This window comes from Pteronotus mesoamericanus, unplaced genomic scaffold, assembly GCF_021234165.1.
Source record: "Pteronotus mesoamericanus isolate MK-2021 breed Mesoamerican mustached bat unplaced genomic scaffold, CSHL_Meso_final contig_502, whole genome shotgun sequence".
In the NCBI taxonomy this organism is placed as follows: domain Eukaryota; kingdom Metazoa; phylum Chordata; class Mammalia; order Chiroptera; family Mormoopidae; genus Pteronotus; species Pteronotus mesoamericanus.
Window position 1 is genome coordinate 409,829 of NW_026555187.1, and position 26,257 is coordinate 436,085.

General features: G+C 52.5%; 2 protein-coding genes across 3 annotated transcripts; both read right to left on the reverse strand.

Moving 5' to 3' along the window:
- Window positions 1-69: 69 nt before the first annotated feature.
- Window positions 70-10,625, reverse strand: RASAL3 (RAS protein activator like 3). Of its 2 annotated transcripts, none has more exons than XM_054578667.1 (17): window positions 10,272-10,625; window positions 8,470-8,598; window positions 8,260-8,338; window positions 8,088-8,149; window positions 7,667-7,704; window positions 6,884-7,010; window positions 6,698-6,796; window positions 5,699-6,241; window positions 5,240-5,384; window positions 4,835-4,979; window positions 3,777-4,013; window positions 3,490-3,691; window positions 3,265-3,383; window positions 1,987-2,377; window positions 1,558-1,715; window positions 965-1,028; window positions 70-855 (listed from the first exon to the last, which is right to left on the reverse strand). In XM_054578667.1, the coding sequence occupies exons 1-17, from the start codon at window positions 10,623-10,625 to the stop codon at window positions 712-714; spliced, it is 3,036 nt and encodes a 1,011-aa protein (XP_054434642.1). In that variant the 3' UTR covers window positions 70-711. The 2 variants fall into 2 exon arrangements, with proteins under 2 accessions (XP_054434642.1, XP_054434641.1); XM_054578666.1 differs by having other exon boundaries at window positions 7,634-7,704.
- A 2,761-nt stretch (window positions 10,626-13,386) lies between these two features.
- PGLYRP2 (peptidoglycan recognition protein 2) lies at window positions 13,387-18,513 on the reverse strand. Its single transcript, XM_054578669.1, has 5 exons — window positions 18,315-18,513; window positions 16,152-17,282; window positions 15,161-15,371; window positions 14,412-14,709; window positions 13,387-13,486 (listed from the first exon to the last, which is right to left on the reverse strand). Exons 1-5 carry the CDS (start codon window positions 18,403-18,405, stop codon window positions 13,424-13,426), a joined length of 1,794 nt encoding a protein of 597 aa, XP_054434644.1. The 5' UTR covers window positions 18,406-18,513; the 3' UTR covers window positions 13,387-13,423.
- Window positions 18,514-26,257: the final 7,744 nt, after the last annotated feature.

Genomic DNA, 26,257 nt, shown 5'->3' on the forward strand with positions numbered 1-26,257 from the left:
ACTTAACTATTCACCTACCAGTGCAAACAACTAGCAAATGCTAATCTATTCATTTGCCTATGTCCCATCCACTCTACGCCTCACCCATAATTCAAATGTTCACTCATTTATCCAGCCAACAGCCACAGAACTCAACTATCTCCACACTTACCCACTTATTTCTTCATCTGCTTCCCAGACCCATGCTCTCCCTGCTATGAAGGAGCTGGTGGGGGATTTAGGGACCCTGGAAGATACTCTCAAGTGGGGCCTGGGGGTTGGTGAAGGTGGGATCTGGTGGGGATCTGGGCTTCATTGAGAAGTATGTGTTGGGCCTAACAAATGATGAATACCTTTTTTTGAATACTTTAAACAACGGGTCTTTTACTGTGTAAGGACCTTTAGATCCAACTTGCAGAAGAGGACATTGAGGCTCTGAGAGAGTGAAGGCCTGAAGTCACACAGTTGGTGAGAATCTCTTTACATCTCCCTCGTCATGAGCCCTCCAATTAGGGGAGAATTTACGAGAGGAGTTGCTTTCTGATTGGCAACACTTAGGGACAAAGAAACCATCGATTTTACTGACATCGAGATTTTACTGGGCGACCTCACAGTGCCAGACCAGTTGCCACCTACAGCTCCACTCCACACTGTAGGCCATATAGGGCTGAGGCAGGGCCCCTAAAACGGCCAACTCTTTGCTCTCAGACCACGTGGGGTGGAGTGGGCAGCTCAGGTGGTGTCTCCGTTGACGCAGGGTGCTTTGAGGGGCAGGGGCTGGCTCCAGGTCCCAGGAGTCCATGGAAGGAACTGCAGGTTCTGGATGGCATCCCTCAGCTGGGCTTGAGAACTCTCCATCTCAGCCAGACGGTGCTCCTGGAGAGGCAGCAGCGGTGCGCTCAGAGCCAGGGGAGAGTTGCACCCCAAACCTCGTTTCCTCACCGCCCAGATCTGCCCCAGGAAATCAGTCGGGGGCGGGGCTCACCAGACTTTTCAGCCAGTGGGCGTTACTGCTTGGAGGGTCACGCTCTGGATCCAGACGCGAGGTCCTGCGGGAATCAAGAGCAAGGGGGAAGCTCAGAGACTGGGGAACTCCCCTTCAGCCCCTGATTGGAGACCTAGGGGTTCAGGGGGCGGGGCTTGAAGTTAGAGGCGGAGTCTGTCCAGACTTGGGAACAAGGCCTAGGTAAACTTGAAGGGGCTGAATCAGAGCCCGGAATGCCTAGGATGAAACGAAACCCTTGGAGGCGGGGCTTGGCCCGTCCTGGGTGGGGTGGTGACCGGTACGAGGGCGTGCCCGGATGAGAGGGCCTGGCCCAACCTGTTTAGGAGGGTCTGATTGAGGGATGGGGCCTGACCAGGTGACCTGCCAGGGACCTGGGGGTTGGGCTCACCTAGGGACTGGCAGAGCTGACCGAGAGGTGGGTCTTAGACAGGTATGTTGGGGCGCGACCGTGCCTGGTGGGATCTGAGTGCGACTGAGTGATTGACTGAGAGGCAGAGCCTGAATGAAAGTAAGGCCTGATTATGTATAGCGAGTCTACGTGGGGGCGGAGCTAATGGAGAGGCAGGCCCCACCTTCCGCAGAGCCTGGAGTCCAGGTCTTCGAGTTGGCCGCGAAGCTGCTGCTGCTGCTCAGTCAGGGCCCGGATGTGGGTGCTCAGCGACTCCACGAGGCTGGACAACACTTTCTGTTCCTCGCGCAGGGCGGCCACTTCGCGCTGCAGCTCGGCCAGCTGTGGGGCAGGGACCCACTGTAACCTGACCCGAAGTCCCGCCCCTTCTTCTGGAAGACCCTGAACTCCCTTGCTCCGTGCGCTCAGCATCCTCACTACCCTGCCTCTTGGGGATTGTTGCTCTCTTGTACAGAGGAGGAAACTGAGGCTCAGAGACAGTTGAGCTAGGCCCAGGGTAACACGACGTAGGGAGCTCATATTTGAACCCAGACCTGCCTGGCTTCCCAGTCTCTTTTCTTCCCTCTGTGCGCAGACCTAGGCTGGACCTTACCTTGCCCACGGGTCGGTGCGTGCCTAGCGCCTGGTCTCTGTCTCGCGGCTGGTCCAGGTGGCGCTGCCAGGGTACTGACGGCTTCCTAGGAAGCGAGGCCGAGGCCCCGGTGCAGGGCCAGCCGCGGGGCGCGGGGCCTGTGCGTACGGAGCCTTTGGGTCGCTGCCGGGGCCCTGCAGACGGGCGGCGGCGAGTGGGGCGGCCGGCTGGTACACTCTGTGTGCGCTGCACAGGCCGGGGCAGCCGTGGCGGCTGCTCCTGGTCTGGCCGCTGCCGGGCCCAACATCCTGAGCCGTGAACGCTGCGAAGGGACTGGCTCTTGGAGATGAGAGGCGTGTGCTTGGGGAGATCCCGAGGGGGCAGGAAGCCAGGCTTCTCCCCTGCCGAAAAGCTGGGGATGAGATGGAAGAGCTCAGCCCCTTGACTGGCCCCTGAGCTGACCCTACCCCTAGCTCTGATCTGAAATGACCACACCCATGATCTTTTACTTCAGTGTAACCCAGTCGCTGATGGGATCACATTTTGACCCCTGACCCTGCTCTGGACTTCTGACAATACTGTTCTCTTTATGATCCTTGACACCAACTCTTCTCTGGACTTGTCCTGAACTCTGACACAGTATGACCCTTGCCTTGACCCTCTCTGTATCTTCAATTCCAATCTGACCTTGGGCTTGACTTCTGCTCACAAGGGTATCCTCTTCCTTCCTAAATGATCCCCTCGTAACCCCAACCTCTGACTTTAGACTAACCTGTCTCTGCCCCCTGAAAGACCATGGTCTCTGACCTCTGACCCCAGACATGACTGCCCATACCCTTGAGCCATCTGACCCTGATCTCTGCTTACAGTATTAACCTGTCCATAACCCTTGATGTTGTACCTTGACATCTGACTCGACTGTGACCCCTGATTTAACTCCATCAACAACCTCTCACTGCAACCTGACCTTCATTGCTGACCGCAATGTCACTTTCTCTCTCTCACACCAGATGTGACCTCTCCTCTGAAATGACCAATTTCCACCTTGGACTTCAATCTGATCCTGGGCCTGCCATCTGCCCACAGTGAGCTTCTCCCTGATCCCTTGGACGACCCCGTCCCCAGCCTCTGACTTCCATCCAACACTGTTTCTGACACTGACCCCAATGTGGTCCCATCCCTGACCCCTGACATAATCCTGCCTTCACCTCTGATCCCTGTCAGACCCTGTGCTTGCCTTTGGCCCTGCCACTTCTCCCACCCACCAGAACTGGACCAGACTGGAGGCAGGCAGGTTACCTGGAGTGGCCCTGGGCTGGGAGTGGTGGAAGACGCATTGGCACAGACACAGGGACAGGCCGGCCTTCCTCAATGGCTTGCAGGATGGTGGGCAGGGGTTCCAGGCTGTCACGGGTTGCCTGGTGAGGCATGTAGGGAAGATGCTGAGCAAGCTCTCTAGAGCCAGGATTTCCCTGCCCTCTTGCCTCCCGATGCCATATACTGGGCTCTGGGCTCAGGTCATACCTGGTCAAGTTCAGCAAAGATGGTACAGAGCTGGGCATGAAGGACTGCCAGCGGGAGGGCCAGGTCACTACTGCCCTGGTAACCACTGGGGGCTGCGTCCACATCCACCATGGCCACTTGGTCCAGGAAGCGTTGCATGGCAGGTCCGTGATTCTCCAGGAAGCTATTCATAAAGTCCATGTAGGCCTCCTTTTCACCAAACCTGGGCAAAGGTCCAACTGGGTGGGTCAGGTCATGCATCTGCCACCCCCACGGCCCCACTCTGCCCCCAGCCTTCCAGCACCTACGGGGCATGATTGGCGAGATTCTGGATGACCTTGGCGATCAGTGTGAGGGTGCGGGCTGGGCCGGGTGCTGGGTGCTCTGGTGCCAGGCCAAAGAGGCTGGGTGCCAGGATGGCAGGACACAGGAACCGCAAGAAGAGAGAGGCACACACCAGCCGGGGGCCCAGTGCCTCGGAGCCACGTGCTTTGCATGCTTCTCTCCAGCCTGAGAAAACGATGCCCAGCTCCGCTGGGAACCAGCTGGGAAAGAATAGGCAATGGTCAAAGGGGGAGTATATGGGCATGAAGTTCAAAGTTGATCAAACTCCTAAGGTCAGGGCTTAGGAGTCACCTGCGTTCTGAGTTCCAAGATTGACAACAGCAGAGATAATGATGCTTGGGATCAGGATTTATGGTGGTGGTACTGTGGTGACTTTTGGAGTCAGTGATCTTGGAGTTGGGGGTTCAGGTTCACATGGGGACAGAGGCCATGAGCTTGGGATCTAGCTATAACATGAGGTTGTGGTGCCAGACAGAGTACACGATACGAAACAGAATGGGCTCGCGGGGTCACCTAGGTTCAGAAATCATAGTATTGATGTCCCAGGTGACATGGGATTAGGCATAGAGGTCAGAGGTCAAGGAATTGGAATCCCAGGTGTCCTGTGATCAGTTGCATGGGATTTGGAGTAGAGGATCACTTAAGGCCAAGGGTCATGCGATTGGGGGCATGATATCACCTGAAATCAGAGATCATAAGGTTGGGGTCCTATGTTAACTGGGGTCCGGTGGCATGAAATTAGGGTCTGTGGTCACCCGTATCTAGAGGACAAGGAATTGCGTCCTAGGTTACATGGGTTTAGTTGGCATAACATTGGGAATGAGTTGCCAGAGTTAGCAAATGAAACTGAAATATCTTCAAAGTTAAACTTGAATTTCAGGTAAAAAATAAATAATTTTTGAACATAAGTATGTCCCAAATATTGCATCACATTCAACTGAACACCCTGTATTTTATCTCGCAACTAGCACAGTGGCTGGGAGGCAGGGGCAGGCTTAGGTGCTGGAGCCCTGGTTCTTACTCATAGGAGTGGACGATATTCTGGAAGACCTCCTCACAGTTGTTTTGCAGCCTGGCTTGGTGCTGGGGCAGCTCTGAGGCTGGGCACTTGCTGGGGTCCACCTCACAGTCCTCCGTGGAGTCACAGAGACGCCGCACGACCTGCCCTACAGTCCAGCACAGCCAGACAGGGGCCAGGGCCATGACCACAAGGACCCACCACACCCAACCTCCAGCTCTGTCTCCAATTTACTCTGGGGGCACCGAACATCTCAGGGAGTCCCCAGTTCCCTTCCGGATCCCGGCACCCCCAAGGCATCACCTACTGCCAGAATTCAGTTTACCCAGGGACTCCCAGATCTTCCCCTGGAACCCCCTAGTCCTCCCAGGAGCCTTATATCAGACACCACTCCCCTGCACTGCTCACCCAGAGTCTCTTGGAGGTAGTCCTGTGCCACCAGCTTCATGTACTCATCGATGGCCTTGGTGGCCAATGTGTTTTCCCGGAACAGCAGCGCCTCACGGCCTCCACTGCGTGCCAGCTCCGCGGTGCCCAGATCTGTCACCAGTGCCTGGGCATAGCGGGGGTCATGTTGCCTGGGCACAGACTGAGTCAGGGGGAATCCCTGCCCTTGGCGAGTCATTCCCACCTGGGCACAGGCCCCACTCCCCATAGTTGCAGGTCAGGCCCGGCCCCTACTGCTGGGGCACCTAACAGGACGGAACCTCCACCTCTCACAGCAGAAATTTAAGCCTTTCAGCGCTGAGGCTCAGCTCAGGCCCAGACCTTCGCCGCTGAATCCAGGCCTCACCCCTCAGGGAGCACCGCCCCAGGCAGGTGCCACTTAGTCAGGACACCCAGATCCGCCCAGTAGCCGCACCGCACCTGCGCTCGGCCAGTGGCTCTCAGCACGCGCACCATGGCAGCCGCCAACTCCTCCTTGGCCTGTGCGGGCAGCTCGGGCTCCAGTGCCTCGCACAGGCGCGCGTAGTGGAAAGTCAGGAACTCCGCCAGCTCCTTGTAGCGCTCGGACGGCAACACGCGCAGGCGCCGCGCCCGGATGCGCGCCCGCAGCGCCGCGCCGGCTGGCGCCCCGAGCAGCGGGAACCAGCGCTCCACGCCCGCCGCAGACGCGCGGGGGCCGCCCAGCTCCTCCAGTGCCAGTGTCGCGCGGCCCAGCGCCGAGCTGCCTGCGCCCGCTCCGCGCAGCCGCAACGACACACGATGCGCTGGCGGCAGCGCCTCGAAGTGGAAGCGCTCTGCCCAGAAGAGCGGGCCCGGACCAGCCCGCGGCGCCGTGCGCGCCAGCAGCGCGCCGTCCAGCCACAGCTCGACGCGCACTCCTGGCGGCCCAGCCGCCGCCCGTGGCAGCCCCTTCGCTTCGTGCACCCACACGCTCAGCCACGTCTCTTCTCGTTCCACGCTGTCCTGCGGGCCAGAATGGTGGAGGGAGAAGTGGGTGCTTTGTGGTAAGCACCAGAGGTGAAACGCGGGGCCCATGTCCCCAGGCATATCGCTGGACTCCTGGGGGAAGAAAGTCGGGCCACAGGGGTCCCAAGGTGGCCACGCGGAAGACCTCGAGCTGTTCTGTGATCTGCCGGATAGATCGGGTCTATAGGGTACTGCGCAACAGCCGCGGGATGGGGACTTGGAGACTACTTGGTAGGCGGAGCTTTGGGTGTAAATAGGATGGAGATTGAAAAGAAGGGACGGGGGGTCGTCGTGCGAGGGGCTGGTACTAGATGAGGAAGGTCTCGGAAAAGTTGCATAGGTGTGGGCGGGCAGGAGAGTCTAAGGGGCGGGGCTATGCGAAGGTTGGCTAAAAGGGGCGGGGCTCCGGGTGTGGCCCGGGCCTCCAAGTTCCTGACTTTACGCTGTACTGACCTGGCTGGGCTGGAAGTGGCGACGAAGGTCCTCGATCCAGCGGTCTCTTTCAGCAGCCGAGCGACAGGAGAAGCAGCGGCTCCCGCCTGCCCATGTTACCTGTTGGGGAGAGGGATTCCAGTGCGCGGTTGAGACCAAGGGTGGAGCCAAAAGGTCGGGATGACTTGAAGAGTTGCCTGCATTTACCTGGAAGCAGTGGGGCTCCTCCAGGAGGCTGGGGTGCAGTGGCCAGACCCGCACATCCCGTTCGGCGCCCAGGTCCAGCTCAGAGAGTGTGATCAGAGATTCCCGAGAGCCCAGAACACTGGGGGTCCTAGGGAGGGGAGAGGGAACAAGGGTCATTTCTCCCATCTCCTCCCACCACCTCATACAGCCTGAAGGGTGGAGAGAGGCCAAGATGGACTTAAACCTAAGTTGGACTTGAACCCGTCACTTTTAGGATCAACCCAACTTCTTATGGTGGCCTGCAAGACCTTACATAGTATAGCTCTTGATATCTTTTGACCTCATTTCTCTTCACTTGATCCTTCATTGTCTGAACTCCAGTCACACTGGCCTTGCTTCTGTGTCTTCATCTGACCTATTGGCCTTTACCCATGTTGTTCCCTCTACCTGGAATGCTGTCCCTGCTCTTGGCCTAGTTAATTTCCACCCATCCTTTGGATTTCAGCCCAGTTCCCTTCCCTGACACTCCCAGACCAGGATGTTAACTTAGCTCCCATTTTTGAGTTATTCTGTCAGACTCCACTCCCACTCTTCCATGGGGAACTGCCCCATGCTAGGGTCTTTCAGTGGCCCTAGCATGGCCCAGCACAGGGCAGCACATGGAAGGGGACACAGAGGGTATGTGTTGAAGGTCAGAATGGTAGGCAGGATGAGGGAGGGGGAGGGGGCAATGTTGAATCCCAGCCCCTCTAGCCCCTCAGAGACTCTTACCCATCCCGGGAAGCATTGGCTCCCAGCTCTGACTTGGATTTTTTCTTTTCTTTCAGCCGCTTGAGCAACCCCTGTGGGGAGAGGAACGTCAGCTGGACAGCACCCTGTGCTCCCTCCTCAGCTCCTTTTCCCTCAGGGTGTCCTGGAGGGTCTGCTGGTCTTGGGGGACCACAAGCTTAGGCGACCAAAAGCTCAGGCTGTATTAGTAGGAATAATAAAGGCAGCCAATAGATTCCATTTCTGAAGCACCAATCATATGTTTTCCTACATTCTCTATTGACTTTGATAAACAGCCCAGAGAGGGAGGTTCCCCCATTAGCTCCATCTGACAGACAGAGACACTGCGGCCAAGAGGGGTTCAGTGACTTGCCCAGAAGTGCCCAGTAATAGTCCCGTTTCACCTCTGAGAGTCTTGAGGTCTGTGCTCTCCCTCCACCCCCACTGGATGTCTCACCCGAACATTGTGGACCTGGTGGGGGCCAGCAGCCTCTGGTTCGGTCTTTCCAGGGGTCCTGTCTGTGGGTGGTCAGGGGTAGAAGGTTGGGGGATGGGGTCATCTTGGATTCTGCCCTACCTTGACAGGCTCCCAAAGGCCCCTGCCCTCCCCACCTCTCCCATTTACTTACCCGGATCCCTGAGGTTCCCCATGGCTGCCTGGATGCTGCCCTCAGAGCTAGCACTCCCCACCCGGGACCGTCGAGGACCCTGTTTCTCCATGGGAGTGGTTAGTCAGAAAGGGGAGGCAGGCAGGGAGACCGAGGGAGAGGCAGACACGTTTCCATTATCTCCACTCCCTTCTCCTCCTGCCTTCCCATTGCCCACAGGCCCTCTCTCACCTCCTCCTCACCACCAAGCAGCACCAGCCTCCCATCGAGCAGAGTGAAGGCCCCAATATTCCAGATGGGCACATCGGGTGTAGGGGCCTCAGGGATCTGAGGACTAGCGGTCTCCGGCTCTCGCTCCGGCTCTGGGTAGAAGAGGAGTTGCCGGAACCTGGGAGTTCTCCCTGAACCTCAGACCACCCTTTTCACTCACCAAGGCTCACCAGGGGTTCCCTCGTAAGGGCCTCCTCTTTACTTCATCCTCCCTCTCCCAAGCAGTCACGTCAAGTAGTTGTTGAGCAAGGTCCCTCTCTGGGCCTTGTCCCCACTGGTTATGGGTAGTAGACTCAGCCCACCTACTGTGGAGCCTGTTCTGCGTTTACTGCTCCACATGCTTTCTCTCATTTAATCCTCCAAAACCATTGAAAGGGCTATTATAACCCCCATTTTACTGAGGAGAAAACTGAAACCAGAGAGACCGAGTGACTCTCCCATGTTCACACAGCTTGTGAGTGATTGAGCTGGGCCTCAGACGCAAGCATTCTTCTCTGAACCAATTCAGTGGTTAGGTCCAAGAAGTTAAACGACAGGACAGCAGCCTTGGTTTCTTACACAAATAACTAGTTTAAGGTGGGATATATTCAAAGTCTGAGAAAGGGACGGAAAAAGTTCAGGGTAGAGGGTGGTGCCAGTGTAGCGGCCTCCCAGAGACAGTAAATTTATGTTAGACCTTGATGGCAGGAACAGCTTGATCGAAGGCTGAGACATGGCAAGGCCCAGGGAAATAAAGGGAAGGACAAAAGGGTGTGGGGGTGCTCAGAGGCTCGAGATGAAGAAGGTCCGGGAAGAGATTGGTGCAGGACTTTGGGTGCCAGTTACAAAGGGTTTTATCCTGGGGGTTTGGTGGAGCCATGGGAGGTATTTGTGCATTTGAAGATCAGGTCTGCTTGTGAAAGAGCTCTCTCTGGATTCTAAGGAGTGGGCAATACTTGATACCTGGAGGGATTTGAAGGGATGCTTTTGAAAAATGGGTCTATGAATGATGAGAGTTAAAAACTTCCAAGAATTGAAGGGCTGAATCAACCCTCCCAGGTTACCAGGCTGTCCTATTGTTTTACCACAAGGGGCAGAAATGATACTCCCACTGTTAATGGACTACTTAAAATGTGCTGGGCCCTGGCTAGTGCTTCATGCATGAACTCCAGTCCTCCTGATACCCTTCTAGATCCCTCTGTGCAACACCTAGCCCCATCTGTCATTTCCTCATTTATACTTGTTCACTGTCTTTCATGCCCACTACACTGTGAGCTTCACGGGGTAGCAAGTGACATGTTTTGTTCACTGCTGTGTCCTCAGTGTCTAAATCCAGGCCAGGCACATAGTAAATGCTCAAAGACCTCGGCTTGAATGCACGAATAAATGAATGAAGGAATGAAATCATATGCCCTTCCAGGTAGGGATCATGATTCCCATTTAACTGATGGGGAAGCTGAGGCCCAAGGAAGTGAAGAAACTAAGACATAGAAGCTGGAGAGCAGGAGGAGGCTGAGATGGATATCCAGGCAGGAGAGGATGAGACTGAGTCATTGAATATGAGAAGAGACCAGCTGGGGCCAAGAACCTATTCCCTGTCTCTTCCTCAGTGGACCCCCTGGCCCCAGGCCCTTGGCCACACCTCCCTCCCCCAGGCCCTGGGTAAGGCGGAAAGAGGGAAGACAGGGCAGCTGAGTCCCAGCCACTTCCTGTTGGGCTTTTGCTCTCCCCACAACTTCCTGTGTCTGTAAAGCTGATGCTCTGGAGGCAGACAAAACCCAAGCATCCGGCCCAAGCTCTGGGTGGGGGAGCCACATACCTGAAGCTTCTGGTCCTGACTCTGGCTCCAATGGTGGGCTTTTATTCCTCCCCCAGAAGCTCTTGGATATTCGGGGGCGGCTTGGACGTGATTCCTTGGAGGGTGCAGAGAGGACACGGCGGAACAGCGAGCGACGAGCTGGCTGGCTGACCATGGGTTCCTGGTGGCTCAGTGCTCTCCCCCAGCCCGCGAGGCGGCCCCAGTGGAACCCTCCAGCCCCCTTCTCCCCACCACCTCCTGTGTGCCAGCGATAGGAGGTTAGTGGGGATGGGGCTGCAGGCTGGGCTTCTGAGGACTGGTTTGTTGATGGTGGGTCCATGGTGGGGATTCTCCTGGGGCACGAGAAGGTGACAGTTCTGCTATGTATCTGCCCGCATACTGCCTTTATCTTGGCCCCCCACCCCCATTCTCAGCTCTGCCCCTAGGAAGCCCCCGAGTCAGGGGCCACAGGCATTCCTTCCCTTACCTTGGTTTCCTGACAGCCTCAGAAGCAGCAGCCTTCTGCGCACTGCCTGGCTTCCTCCTCCTGAACGCTACTCCACGTGACCCTGTCTGACCCACCCCACCCCACAGCCAGGCTGGTAAGGCACCGGGGGGGGGGGGGGGCGGGCAGGATGCAGGAGGAGAGGAGGTGACTGAGCAGGAACCAGACTCTCTCACTGATCAGGACGCAGCATGTACCCCTCTCTGAGCCTCAGTTGCCTTCTCTGCAAAATGGCACATGCTGGTGAGAACGTAGAGCCCCCGGAATTCTCATCCACTGCCGGTTAGAGTGTAGACCCATTCACTCAAGCTGGAAAACTGTTTGGTCTGATTCACAAACATGGACCATATACCTTTCCTCTGACCTAGCAGTTCATCCAATAGATAAGCTCACTGACATTATTCATAATAGCCTCAAACTGGCAACAACCCAAGTGTCCACATACCATAGAATGGGTAAATTGTGGTCTCTTCCCACAGTGGAATACCATGCAGCAACGAGAATGAACAAAATACTGAATGATTGAACTCAGATAAATCACAAACAATGCCAAGAGAAAAAGACTATGCATTGTATCATCCCATTTGTGTTAAGTTCCAAAGCAGACAAAACTATGTGCAGCAAGTCTGGATGTCAGTGTCCTTTGGAGGGGCTAGTAGGTAGGGGCCATGAGGGAGGCTTCTGGGAGTTGGTCATGGTTTCTGTTTCTGCTTTTAAAATGAGCTGAGCCCTGGCTGGTGTGGCTCAGCGGATTGAGTGCTGGCGTGCAAACCAAAGAGTCGCCGGTTTGATTCCCACTCAGGGCACATGCTTGGTTGAGGGCCAGGTCCCCAGCAGGGGGCGCACAAGAGGCAACCACACATTGATGTTTCTCTCCCTTTCTCCCTCTCTTACCATCTCTCTAAAAATAAACAAATAAAATCTTTAAAAAAATAAAAATAAAATTGAGGTGAATGTCCTCGCTGGGTGGCTCAGTTGGTGGAGTGTCGTCCTGTACACCAAAAGTGTGCAGGTTCCATTCTGGTTGGGGTGTGTCAGGAGGCAACTGATAGAAGTTTCTCATGTTGATGTTTCTCTCTTTCTCTCCCCTCCACCCTACCTCTTTCTCTCTTTCTCTAAAGATTCAATGAGCATGTCCTTGGGTGAGAATTAAAAGAAAAAATTTGAGGTGAAAGCCACATAACATATATATAACATGTCTATTTCTTGAGCAGGGTGCTGGTGACATGGATGTGTTAGGTTGTGAAAATTCATTGATGCGCTTTCCTAAGAAACGTTTTCTTGAAAAAGAGGTGAGCAATTACTGTTCTGAGAAATAAGTGAGTCAACATGAGAGTCAGTAGAATCTTGGCCCATGAGTGGGTTCCAGTGCCAGCTGGTCCTTCTCTCGCTGTGTGACCTCAGGCAAGTCACTTCCTCTCTCTGATCTTCAATTTCCATATTTGTACAACACAATGATAATATCAGTCTCAGAAAGTTTATAATAGGAGGCTTCTTTTATTCAAAAAAATATTTCCTGAGTGCTTCCTACTACGTGCTAGGTGCCAAAGAAGCTATGGGGTACGAAATAAACATGATTCTTGCCCTCCTGGACCTCACAGTGCAGGACGATTCTACCTGGTGAGAAGGATTGAAATGGAGAGGCTAAGCAGAACTGATGTTCTTTGAGCTGGAAAAATCCAGGAAGGCCTCCCTGAGGAGGTGCATTTGCAACCTGAAGCATGAGAAGGAGCCGGCCGTGAGATCATGTTAGGTAGAAGAAATGGTTTATGTAAAGGCAAGGGTGGCCAGAATCCACAGAGTAGGGTGGGTAGAATTACCTTGATGGGCATGTGGCCTGTGCAGTCACCCAGGACCCCGTGCTCAGAAGGGCTCCACACTACATTTGATTTAATGCTCTGCTATTGCTGTCTTGAAGTTCTCACTTTTTGAACAACAGGCCCTGCCTGTTCATTCATACTGGGCCTCATAAATTCTATAACTCATCCTGAGGAGGAGGGTGTTCAGTGAGGGCCAAAGACTCTTCTGGAGCTGGATGTATTCAGGCAGGTGCACATGCCTTAGATATGCCCATCTTATTCATACTTCATCAGGCCACTCCCTGCACACACATGGAGCCTTTCTGTGTTCCTCCATATCTCTGAGCATTTACCACCTCATTGCATACTGGCTCCACTCCCAACTCCGTACTTTCTCTGACAGATGGAGCCCATGCAACAAGCAGCCCCAAAGTGCCAGAGAATTAGCACCTCCTCGAGAGAAGTCCTCAGCCAATGGCTATGGGAGTTGGAGGATTAATACTCCAGTTTCGTCACCCCTTAGGGGGGATGACTTCCGGGTGTGTCCTATGCTGTCTCCCAGAGGTCCCCAGTGGGATTGAGCTCCATGTGCCCCCTGCGCCAGCTTGCTTGATAAAACACCCTTTCTGGGCCGCCTTCCCTTCCCTACCTCTCTTTCTTGTTCCCCACATGATATGTCCTGGGATCACTTTCCAAACTAGTTTCATTGGAATTTTTGTCTCAGGGTCTGATTCTGAGCAAATCCAAACCAAGGCAATGTGCGCAAACACAGAGGATGCATAGACACAGGCTTTCTTTCCACAGTCACTTTATTGGAGGCCTGTGGCTAGCAGATCACTGGAGGTGGTTCCTCTTAGATCTCCTGGAGGCCCTCCTGGCAGGTCTTCGCTTCACATTCTAGAAAAGACAAGAGAGTATGAGGCTTGGCATGGTGGGGCAGGATCGGGGGGTGGGGGGGCGAACATGAGGCTGGGTCACCTCTTCTCGTGGTGAAACCCAGTATGAGGAAGAAGACTGAGTGAGGAGGTGGATACAACTCTAATTGCAGGCCAGCTTAATGAAATAGAGTGGTAGTATGCAAGTAGCACGAGATCGTGCAGGTGTGTGAGTAGAGGTGTTTTGGCGATTGAGTTAGGGTCTGGGGCCAACGTTGTGCTGGTCGGGCCTAGATTGTGCCGGCATAAGAATTGTCATCAAGGGTCAGGGAGTCTGGGGCTGCACAAGGATCCTCAGGGATGGTACTTTCTGGACAGAAGACTGAAATTTACCATTAGGAACTGGATAGAGAATGTGCAGGCAAAGGGGTTTTCTGTAGAGAGACAGCAGCTAGGTTTCTGTTGTGTATACAGAGGTCCTTTGCGTAGGGGGCAGGGGTAAATCCAAGGCTGGCTGGGCTGGGATGAGGTTGTGCAGGCAGAAGCATTGTGACTTGGGTATAGGGGATGCAGGCCAGGCTGAAGTTGTGAGGGCAGAGGGGTTGCTGGAGGAGTCAGGGTCCCTGGTTGAGAGGGCAGACGTTTTGGAAGCTGGGCAAACAACAAGCTGGCTGGATCAGGGGCTAGGCTGAGGTGGTGTAGGCAGAGGACAGTGGGTGGGAAATGTTGCGATCAGAACAACTTAAAAGCTGGGACTAGGTTGCCTGAATAGAAGGGTTGCAAGAGAGATTTAAGGACCTGGCTGAGGCTGTGTGGGGATAGGGGTTACAGGAAAGAGAGGGGCCTGCTGAGGTTGGGCAGGAAGCCAGGCAGGCAGGCAGGGGTCAGGGGCTGAGCTTGTGTCAGATGGACCGCAGGCCGAGGTAGTGCAGGCATCGCGGACTCACCGCGCCGAAGTGAGGCCAGGTGCTCAGCAGGTGGAAGAGCGCGTCGCCAGGGCAGTCGGTGCGCACGAGCTGGCGGTGGCCAAGTACTACGTAGTCCGGCCGCAGAAGGCCAGCGCGCACCGCGCACCTGGGAAGCACGTCGCGCACCGTGCTCAGCGCGGCCTCTGCAGGCAGCTCCGCGGTGTAGTTGCCCACGAAGGCCACGCCGAAGCCGCGGGAGTTGTGGCCTCGTGTATGCGCGCCCACCCAGTGCCAGCCGCGGCCCTCGTACACGTAGCCGTCTGAGCCCACCACGAAACTGCGAAGGAGAAGGGGGCGTCCGACGCACGGCGTCACAAGTGCCCTACCCCATATCTGTGCCAAGTCCTGCCTGGTCTCACTGTCTCTGTCAGACCCTGCCTTGTCCCACTCCTCCACCAGATACCACCACAGTAACCCTCCTATTTTCTCCGGCGTTGGTTTACGCCCCTTTCTGTCCGGGTTCTCCACGACGTATCAAGTCCAGCTCCTGCCCGTTTCACAACCCTTTTCTGTCTTAGGCCCAACCCCATCACTGCCCCGCCCCAGCCCCAGAGGGCCCCACCGTTGTTTAGGCCAAGCCCCTCTCCACCTTGGCCCCACCCATCCCACTAGTCCTCCTCTGTTTCTCCAGGTTTACTCTGGTCCAACCCGCCCCCTACGTTAGGCTCCGCCCATCCAGGGTCTGCGCCGAGTAACTGGTCCCGCCCCTGCTCACAGGCCCCGCCTACCTGTAGCCGATGTCATCCCAGCCTTGAGTGTCCTGGTGGAAGCGCTGCATGGAGCGCATGTTAGCCGCGCAGCGCGCGAAGGTGGTGCAGGGGGATGCCGGCACGTATGTGTGATGCACGTATAAGAACCCGAGAGGCAGCCGCAACTGCGTCGGGAGGCCCCGGTACGGTGCTGCACCCCAGCGGCAGCGGGGGTGGATGGGCGGGCACCCTGAGGGGAAAGGCATAGAGGGCTGGGGGTCAGCGAGGGTTTCTCTTCCTGCCGCCTGCACCTCCATTCCTTACCCTGGGGGAGGAGAGCGCATCTGTGCCATTCCCCGAGCCTCTTTCTAGATTTGGGGACAGTTCAGTCTCACACCACGCTGGCCTCCCTTGGGATCCAACTTGACTAAATCTTACAGCACCTCAGTCCTATTAGAATTTCGGCTCTGACTGCCACCCCCTTCAGGATAACCCCCAAGGGCTGTAGTTCAGACTTCAAGGCTCTTTACAACCCGGGACGCAGCACTCTCTGCAGCTGGGCGTACCCTGAGCCCTAGGAGGGACAGCGCACTGAGGAAGAGGACTCTTGGCCCACACTTATGCTTTAGCTGTGATCTACTTGCTTTCTTTCTCAAACCATCCAGCAAATCCAGGAGTAGCAGATTAACCCCACTTCACTGAAGAAAGTGAGATTTAGAGAAGTGAAGCAACTCACCTAAAGTTACACTGGAGTAACTGGTTGAACTTTTATTCCCATCTCTGTGCCTTTGCATGTGCTGAGTCACCTCCTGCAATGTCTTCTTCCTCACTTTTTTTTGGTGAGATGAACCCCTATTCATCCTTCAAGACCCGAATCTAGCCTTTGCTTACCTGTGCAACTGCCCTTGCACCCCATCCAGAGCCCTGTTTCCCCTCTGGAATTCCTAGTCCAGGCTCCCCCTGACCACATGGAGCTGATGGTATCTGCGTCTGTGAGGGGGAGGACCCTGGGGAAGGGGACCCTTCTCACCTAGGAAGGCCTCAGTGAACTCCTTGGTGGCCAGGGTGGCCACCTGTGCCAGCTGTTCTTGGCTCATGCCCTGAAGCTGAGGATGTGCTGGCTCCAGTCTCTGCAGAAGGAGGAGGGCACTCCAAACCTGCTGGGTCAGGGCAGGGGCTGAAGTCAGAGCAGCTCCGTTCTGCCTTCGGAAATTGCTGCGAAGTCGTGGGTCTCCAGCCACCCCAGCTCCATAGTACTGGCTCAGGAGGAGGCTGAGGGGTAGCCGGGGCTCAGGGGCCCGGTGCAGGTAGTCTCCAAGGATGACCCCATCCAGAGCACCATTGAGGAAGGCCGTGGTAAGCAGTGATGCACCGGGGTCCAGGATTCTGAAGTTCCTGGGGACGGAGAGCTGGTCCCAGCAGCCCTCAGCTCCCAGGCCTGGGGGGCTCGGGGTCTGGGAGCCCTTGAGGAAGGTCAGGCCCAGGTCTCTGGCCAAGGTGACCAGCAGGAGGCTGTCCACAGTGGTTGGAGACTTTGCTTTGGCATCTGGTGAGGAGGTGTGGTCATCTGGAGAGGTGACTTGGACGTCTGAAGAGGGGGCTCGGACATCTGAAAAGATGGCTCCCACGTTGAGATCTGTGGCTCTAACATTTAGAGACATAGCTCCAATGTCTGCAGAGCTAACATCTGGAGAGGCATCCTTGAGACCTGGGGAGGTGGCTCTTACCTCAGAAACCATGGCTTCAACATCTGGAAAGGTGGCTCTAGCATCCAGAGGAGGAGCTGTGCTCTCCAAGGGCAAGGTGATGACCCTGTGCCCCTGCAACCCTGCTTCCAACCCCGCCAAAAGAGGCTCCACAGCCACCGTCGAGCCATCGGGTGCCAGTACCACCCCGTATTCCTGCCCGCCCCGGACATCGTGTCGAGCCACCTCCTCCATCAGGCCTCGCAGCTCCGGACTCAGCGCAAGGAGGTCCAACTTGGTGGCTTGGAGACTCCATCTTCCTAGCAGGAAGCGATGGATTGGATCGCGAAGACCAGAGGAGTCCTGGGCTGACAGCTTCCACACAGAAGCAGTGTGGCTGACCTCGGTGACCGGCACCTTCTGCTCAAGCTCAGACAGAGCCTGGATGACAGAGCCCATGAGGAGGGGCAGGGATGCTGCAGGAGGAGGGACGGCGTTAGCCCAGTGGCCCAGCACTCCCTGCTCCTGAGCCTCCTGCTGCCGCCACGTCCACATCTCCGTGCTCTCTGTCTGACAGCCCTGTGACTCCCAACACCACTCGCTAGTAAATGAGGAAGCTGAGGGACAGACAACAGGCTAAGGAACTGAGACGATCCGCGAGCACTGGGGAGCCATGGCAGATTCATGACCAGGAGCGCGCTACGGCCGCTCCTTGGACTGCCTGTGGAGAGGGAATTTTCAGGAGGCTAGAGAAGAGAAGGGGAAATCCTGTGGGCGTGAGCAGTGAAGATCGCCAAAGCTAGGGTGGTGGCAGTGCGAGGGACAAAAGTGGGCAGAGTCCCCAAGTATTCTGAGGGAAAGAGGGACAGTTTTTGGTGGCGGATTGGAGTTTGGGGGATTTTAAAGGGCAAGGTGACTGGAGGATGTTCCGGGAGGCAGAGGGTGGGCCTGTGTCTTGTGGAGGAAATGTCAGTGGCTGAACCGGAATCTGGGAGTGCTGGGCTCAGAGCTGGGTTGCTGAATGATAGCTAACATTTATTAAACATTTACTCTGTGCCAGGGACTTAGATAACTTAACAAATTTAATCTTCATGATGACCCTATGAGCTCAGAGAGATGAAATGGCCTGCCTTAGGTCACACAGATAGAAAGTGGGAGAAGCAAGATTATGAACCCAGAAATTTGGGTTGGACCATTCACATTGTCATTCTTCTGCTTCTCTCCAAGTAAAATTCTTCTCCTTCCTGCTCTAGATCTGTGTCCCTTCCTCCAGGAAACCTTCCTGATTTTCGCTCTTCTGGCCCCAGGTCTTTCCCTTACCCCCTGCCTTGACCCTGTGGGGCTAGAAACATCTGTGTCCCCAGACTGGAGGTTCCTTGAGACTGGGGTCTCCTGGGGTCTCCTGGGGTCTCCAGTCTTACCCTGCAAAGGGCCAGACACAGATGGGACAGCAGTACACTTTTGTAGAATTGATTGTCCTTGCCGCAGGCCTCTGGCTTCTGACCTACCTGTCCCTGGCTCCGGCCACAGCACCAACCCGAGCAGGATCCAGAGGGCACCCCGGACTACCGTTGTGGGATTCCAGCTTCCAGGGGGCATATCTGGTTGACTTCAGCAGAGACCTCGGCAGGGCTGGAAGGAGACAGGCACAGAGAGCGGAGAGGAGTCTTTGGCCACTGTCAAAGTCCAGGGGTGAATGATACGGCTGCCCCTTGCAGAGCTGTGGGCGGGAGGCAGCAGGGGCATGGGGACAAAGTGTCCCGGGTCAAGGTCATATGGTTCCCAGGGGCTTCCGCATCCTATTCTGACCAGACTGAGGTCAAGGGTCTGAAAGCCAAGCCCAACCCAAGAGGCACCCGGAGGCCAGGTAGTTTAGACTCTAACAAACTCTGCCCATTCCCCAGAAAGGCAGACTGAGGCCAATCCAGCAAGCCCTACCTATTTCCCGATCTTTTGGTAGCTGCTGCTGGCCACCACAGGGGACTTTCAGTTGCCAGCCCAACTGGTAAGACTGGATGTGCTGGGGGAGGGGAGAAGAGAACGCACCTGAAGTTGGCACTGCCTCCTGCCTTTGCTGTCAGCACTTTAGGCTCAGGCAGAGAATGGGCGCAGAGGCTGGGGATTATTTTTGCCAGGGCCAGATGTGAACCCAGAGGATCAGGAGGTGTCTCATTCAGTTCCAGCTCCTGATCCAAAGCCACCAGGTGTAGCGGATAGAGCAGGGATTGGGCCCAGGGCCTTCTGGACCCTGACCGACTTTGTCCCAGGACCCAGTTTGATGGCTCACCTAGGTTGATAGCGAAGGGTCCTCCCTCTTCCCCCAGGCAGTGGCTGAGTCTTGCAGAAGTGAGCCTGCCTCCCCTTTATCTGAGTGTTGGGTGGGATGGGCTCAACATGACTGGGGTGTTGTGTAAATTGCTTCACTGTGGGCCTCCCACCGTGAAACCAGCCTGGGGAATTTCCGGGGGACCCACGAGGCTGGGCACCCAACAAAGGGCAGGCCCTGGGCAAGCCTGGGAATGCCCAGGCTGAGCCAGGCTTGGGATTCCCCAGAGGGAGCCTGCTCAGGTATCCAATGTCTTCCTTCCGGGGACTCAGCATCACCCAGCACAAAGCTGGGGGCACAGTGGGGGTTCAGGGAGCAGGGTTCTAGGGGAGGGAGTGAATGGGGGCCACTGTCCAGGGGAATTGAGGAAATCTCCTCTGAGTCCCAGTTCCCAAAGGGTATGGGGCTCTGCCTGGTCAAAAAATGTGCAGGAGGAAGCCTATGGGTCCATCTGGGGCAGGGACTAGAAGGAGGAGAGTGGAGCATCCTCCTCTGGCACAAAGTTTAAGGTGGTACCAAAGATCTCAGTCAACAAGTTAAGTAATATTTTAATAGACAAAAGTGAATGCAAGAAGTCCACAATGAACAAAATATCAACACTTTAGAACAGATGGAGACAGGATCAGGGACAAGGCTGTGCAGAAAATACTGGAGCCAGAGGTAAAAGGAAAAATCAGGAATTCCAATCCTGTCCCGGTGCCTCCCTCACCTCGCCCTCGCCCTGGTGGCCCTGTGCAGAGCAGCGGGGAGCCCTGGGATACTGTGGGGGTGGCTGTCCATGAGGTCCCACCTGATGCCCCGTGGTCTGGGAATGGTCTTGATTCAGCAGTATAAACCTTGAGTTTGTCCCCCTGATTCTCCCACTGATTGGGCCAGGTGCAGGGGGTGGGGCTTGTGGTTTTATTTAACCATCTTATGCCCGTTTTACCCAGCACAAGGGTAAGCTCAGAGGGGTTAAGTAACTATGGGGTTAAGTGTGAACCCAAGGTCACACAGCTAGGAACTGGGGAGGACTCCAAGTCCAGTGCACATTTACAGTATCCCGTGGCTGGGTATGGATCAATGTGATTATGACCCTTCACCCTGGGGAAGAGTTTGCAGACTAGCTGCGGAGCAACGCCACCCAGGAATTCATGGGCCAGCAAGAGAGGCTGATTTCCTTTTAAAGCTAGGGATTGGTGGCAGATGCTGGGTCCAGTTTGAACCAGGGGAATGTCATGGCTGGCCAGCATTTCCCTTAGGGTCTATCTGGGATTTGTGATCTTCTAGGGTAGGACTCTTTTTCCAGGAAGCCTCCCTGATTACCCCTCGCTGCTCAGTTTTTATTTCCTGGTTCCCTAGCCTAGGGCTCCTCCTTTCAACCTAGACTTGTCCATTCAGGGCTGGGAGTTTCTCTGTCCAGTTCTGTCTTCCTGAGACTAGGAGATGCTAAGTCTTCTTAGGGTGCCCAGAAATGCCCAGCCCAGGCCAAGGACCAGGTGGGTGGCGGGGAGGCATTGCTGAGTACATGAAAGGCTTGATTGAGGATGTGGGGTCAGTTTGGGGTCGGTCTGTGAAACACACACGCACACATACACAAATACACAGGCGCCTGGTCTGGGCTGAGCCTGGGAGGAAGCAGAAAGGCTAAGCTTCCAAGGGCAAATCACCTTGAACCCTACTTTTCTCCCACCTCGTGAGGCCACGTGCCAGGTAGGTCAAGGCGCCTCCAGGTTGCAGACAGACCAGGGGTCTTGTGAGAGCGGCTACTGTTCACGGCCTGCGGACAGCGCTAATGGAAGTAGCATTGACACAGACAGGCAGAGCCCTGGGCCCCGGATCTGGAGCGAGGCTGGGATCAGGGCCAGAGGCCAGAGGAAGTGGAACTGGGAGAAGGGCTGGGCTTGGAGCCAAGGTCAGAGTTAGCAATATTCAACTTGGTAGTAGTAGTACAATAACAATGAAGACCCTAATAATTAATAATACTAATAATTGCTGTATGCAGGGCTTTGAGGTAAGATTTTTTAAATCCTGTGTGTTTTTAATTCAGCTCTGGGTTTTCCTAAGAGATATTGTACAGCAAGAGTCAGCAAACTACAGCCTATGGACCAGCTGTCTGTGTCTGTTTCGTGAACAATCTTTTTTATTTTTTTCCTCAAGGTGAAATTCATCTTACATGAAGTGAACTAATTTTAACGTACACACTTCTGTGGCATTTAGTACATTCACAATGTTGTGTAACCACTGCCTCTATCTAGTTCTAAAACATTTTCATCACCCTGAAACAAAGCCCTGTACCAATTAAGTAGTCACTCTGCATTATTCATTAGCAATCACTGATCCACTTTCTGTCTCTCTGGATTTGCCTGTTCTGGACATTTCATATAAATGGAATCATGTGTATGTGACTTTTTATGCCTGCTGTTTGTTTTTATTTTTATTTTTTTAAATTCTCACCTGAGGATACTTTTTTTCCCATTGTTTTTAGAGAGAATGGGAGAGAGAGAGAGGAAGGGAGAGAGAGAAACACTGATGCAAGAGAGAAGCATTGGTCAGTTGCCTCAGGTTGCCTCTTGTATGCTCCTGGACCAGGGATCAAACTCGAAACCTAGGCATGTGCCCTGACCGGGAACTGAACCTATAACCTTCTGGCTATGGGATGATGCTCCAACCAACTGAGGCACACCAGCTAGGGCTTTTATTATTTCACTGAGCCTAATGTTTCTGAGTTTTATTTATATTACAGGATGAATCAGTGCTTTTTTAAAAATCATAAATTGATCCTTTTTATGGCTGAATAATATTCCATTGTACGGCTATATCACAATTCATTTACATAACATGAAGGTTTGTTGGAATACATCTTTTCCCACTTGTTTATATATTGTCTATGACTGTTTTCATGCTGTAACAGCAGAATTCAGTTTATTTGATGGAGACCATCTGGTCTGCAAAGATGAAAATATTTATTACCGTGTGACTTCTTCCTTTCCCCCAGTTTTATGAGATGCAACTGACATATAACATTGTATAAGTTTAAGGGGTACAGTGAGTTGATCGGATATATGTACATATTGCAAAATGCTTACCACAATAAGATTCGTTAATGCATTTATTGCTTCATAGTTACCTTTTTTGTGTGTGTATGTGGTGAGAAGTTTTAAGATCCACTCTCTTAGCAATTTTTAAGTATATAATACAGTCTCATTAACTATAGTCACCAAGCTATACATTAGATTCTCAGAACTTATTTAACTTATAACTGGAAGTTTGTATCTTTTGATCAGCATCTCCCAGGCCCTGGCAACCACCATTCTACTCTCTGTTTCTGTAAGTTGATTTTATTTTTAGATTTCACATGTAAATGAGATCATACAGTATTTGTCTTTTTCTGTCTAACCTATCTCACTTAACATAATGCCCTCAACTTCCATTCGTGTTGTCACAAATGGCAGGATTTCCTTTTATTTCTTATGGCTGAATAATGCTGAATAATATTTATATATCTTCTATATTTATTCATCCATTGATGAACACTTAGGTTGTTTCTATGTCTTGGCCATTGTGAATAGTTTATCAGTGAACATGGGGGTGCAGATATCTGTTCAGAATAGTGATGTTGTTTAGTTTTTATTCATGTGGCCTTTAAAAACTTTTTCAAAATAAGTTTTAATCAAGTTTTATATACACATTGTTGTACAATTATTTTTATGTGTCCTCTTAATAAAGTTTTTGACCCACACTCAGCCATCCCACCCAGATGAAAATTTTCATTCTGTTGCTTACCAGCTGGACCATGTGGCTTAATCTCTATCCTTCATTTTGTCTATCTCTAAAATAGGATGATAGTACCAACCTCATAGGGTTACTGTGAGAGTTAAACCAGGTAAAATTGCTCTAGCACATGGAAAGTGTTCAGTGAAGAAGGAGTCATTTCTGGCAATCTACCCACCTGCTCCAGCCTCCCCAGCAGAGATCCAGCCCACAGGATAATCTGTTATGACCAGACTCTCACATTCGAGTCATGTATTATTTCTGCAGCTGGGGCATTTGTCCAACCCTAGGCTTCCCTGCTGGCCCGGGCCCCTCAGCAGCCAGCTGGGCATTAAGGCTGGGCCTTAAGCCAGTCTGGAACCCCAGCCAAATCATTGAAGCCAGGACAGGCCAGCTCCAGGAATAGTTGAATTCAATTTGCCAAAGGGAAAAGCAAGTCATGGTGTGAGCAATCAACCCCACAGCCTCCAGCTGGGGCTATTCCACAGTCCCCGGTGGGTAGAAGTTGACTTAAGTTGTATATTTCTGGAGGAGTAGAGGTAAGATTTAATCTCTATGACACCTGGTCTTGGAACAGCAGAGGAGGGAGTTTTGTAACTGAGGACACTGGATACTACAGTGAAATCATGAGTTCACCCCTCAGCAGTATGCTAGAGGCCAAGACCTAATGTGGGGTAAATGGGGCCAGATGCTGGCACTCCCTGGGACATATTTACCCAGCACCTACAGGCTCCTAGCTGTCATCACCCTGTTTCAATACAATGACAGAAGGCAAAGGACTTTAAACATTTTTCTCTAAATAGACTTCTGGGCAAGATGGAGGCATAGGTAGATACACGTTGCCTCCTTGCACAACCAAAAGAAGGACAACAACAAATTTAAAAACAAAAAGTAACCAGACTGCCAGAAAATCGAACTGTATGGAAGTCTGACAACCAACGAGTTAAAGAACAAACATTCATCCAGACCAGTAGGCGGGGCTGAGACAGGCAGCCGGGCAGAGAGGACACATGGCAAGGCTGAGGCTAGAGGACCAGGCAGGTGAGGCCACGGCTGGTGGACCAGGTGGTCCCACACTTGTGTGCAGTTAAACCGGGAGGAACTACTGGGAAGCAAGAGAGACCGTGCAATCCAGGGTTCCAGTGAGGGAAAAGAAAGCTTCAAACCTCTGGCTGTAAAAACACGTGGGGGTTGTGGCAGGAGGAGAAACTCCCAACCTCACAGGGGAGTTCATTGGGGAGAGAACCACAGGGTCGTAGAACATACCCTAACCCTCCCACCTGGGAATCAGCACCGGAAGGGTCCAGTTTGCTTGTGGGCAGCAGGGAAGGGACTGAAAGCCAGCCAAGAGCTGAGCAACCGGCTTTGTTCCCTCTTGGACCCCTCCCTAACATAAAGCGTCACAACACAGTGTCCTGGGTTGTCCTGCCCTGGCAAATACCTAAGACTCTGCCTCTTCCAACTTAACAGGTGAGCTGAGACAAAGAAATATGGCCCAAATGAAAGAACGGATCAAAGCTCCAGAAATAGAACTAAGTGATGAAGACATAGCCAACCTATCAGATGCACAGTTCAGAACATTGGTAATCTGGATGCTCACTGAACTGGTTGAGTATGGTTGCAAAATGGAGGAAAATGTGAAGGCTAAGTAAAGTGAAACAAAGAAAAATATACAGGGAACCAACAGTGAAAGGAAGGAAACCGGGACTCAAATCAATGATTGGGAGCAGAAGGAAGAGATAAACATTCGACTAGAACAGAATGAAGAAACAAGAATTCAAAAAAATGAGAGGTTTAGGAGTCTCTGGGACAACTTTAAATGTTCCAACATCCAAATCATAGGGGTGCCAGAAGGAGAAGAGGAAGAGAAAGAAATTGAAAACTTATTTCAATAAATAATGAAGGAGAACTTCCCGTATTTGGTTAAGGAAATAGACTTCCAGGAGGTTCAGGAAGCTCAGAGTCCCAAAGAAGTTGGACCTAAGAAAGCACACACCAAGGCACATCATAATCACATTACCCAAGATTAAAGATAGGGAGAGATTCTTAAAAGCAGCAAGAGAAAAGGAGACAGTTACCTACAAAGGAGTTCCCATAAGACTATGCTGATTTCTCAAAAGAAACCTTGCAGGCAAGAAGGGGCTGGCAAGAAGTATTCAAAGTCATGAAAGGCAAGGACCTACATCCAAGATTACTCTATCCAGCAAAGCTATTATTTAGAATGGGCAGACAGAAAAAGTGCTTCCCAGTTAAGGTAAAGTTAAAGGAATTCATCATCATCAAGCCCATATTATATGAAATGTTAAAGGGACTTATCTAAGAAAAAGAAGATAAAAAACTATGAACAGTAAAATGACAACAAACGCACAATTATCAACAACTGAACCTAAAAACAAATACAAAAGCAAACTAAGCAAACAACTAGAACAGGAACAGAACACAGAAATGGAGACCAGAGAGGAGGGGAAGGGGGAGAATGGGGAAAAAGGTACAGGGAATAAGAAACATAGATGGTGTGTACAAAATAGGCAGGGGGAGGTTAAGAAAAGAATAGGAAATGGAGATGCCAAAGAACTTACATGTACGACCCATGGACATGAACTAAGGAGAGGGAATGTTGGGGGGTTGAGGGGTGTAGGGCAGAGGGGAATAAAGGGGAGAAAAAACATTTTTCTCTAAATAGAAAATTTCAAAGGTACTCAAAATATTGTGTGATGAACCCCTATGTACATCCATCATCTTTTTGACATGAATCAACTCATGAGCCACCTTATTTCTTCTATAACCTCCACTCATTGGCTCACTTCCAGAATGTTATCTCACGTTAATGATCATTGTCTAGATCTATTAATTCATTAGAAGCTACAATAGAGTGATATTAAAATGATATTATTTCTTCTTCATTTATTAGCTGGAATACTTCTGGAAGGGGAAACACCCTCTCATCTGCCACTTGGTCTGCCAATGGTACAATTCCATGGGAAAGGCAAGGTATATGGCTGATTCTTCTTTTCCCCCTAGTTTCCAAAATAACTATTGGGCTCCTTTACATCCTCCAAAGGTAAAGAATGAGATTCCTTTTCTACATACGTATTTATGAATGCATGAATTTACTGAAATGGGCCACTGTGCAATTAAAAAACATGTCAAATAACAGAATTAATATTGTAATTATTATTGTCAATCTTTTATTATGATAAAAAATTAACCTCATTGTTCCTTCTCCGCCTCCATTTAAAAATATCTCTGATATATTGTACTATAACAAATGCACTTGAGAGTAAGGAACTCATTCAAATGAGGTAATACCACAGTACTTTTTTTATTGCAGTAAAATATACATAACATTTACCATTTTAACCATTTCTAAGT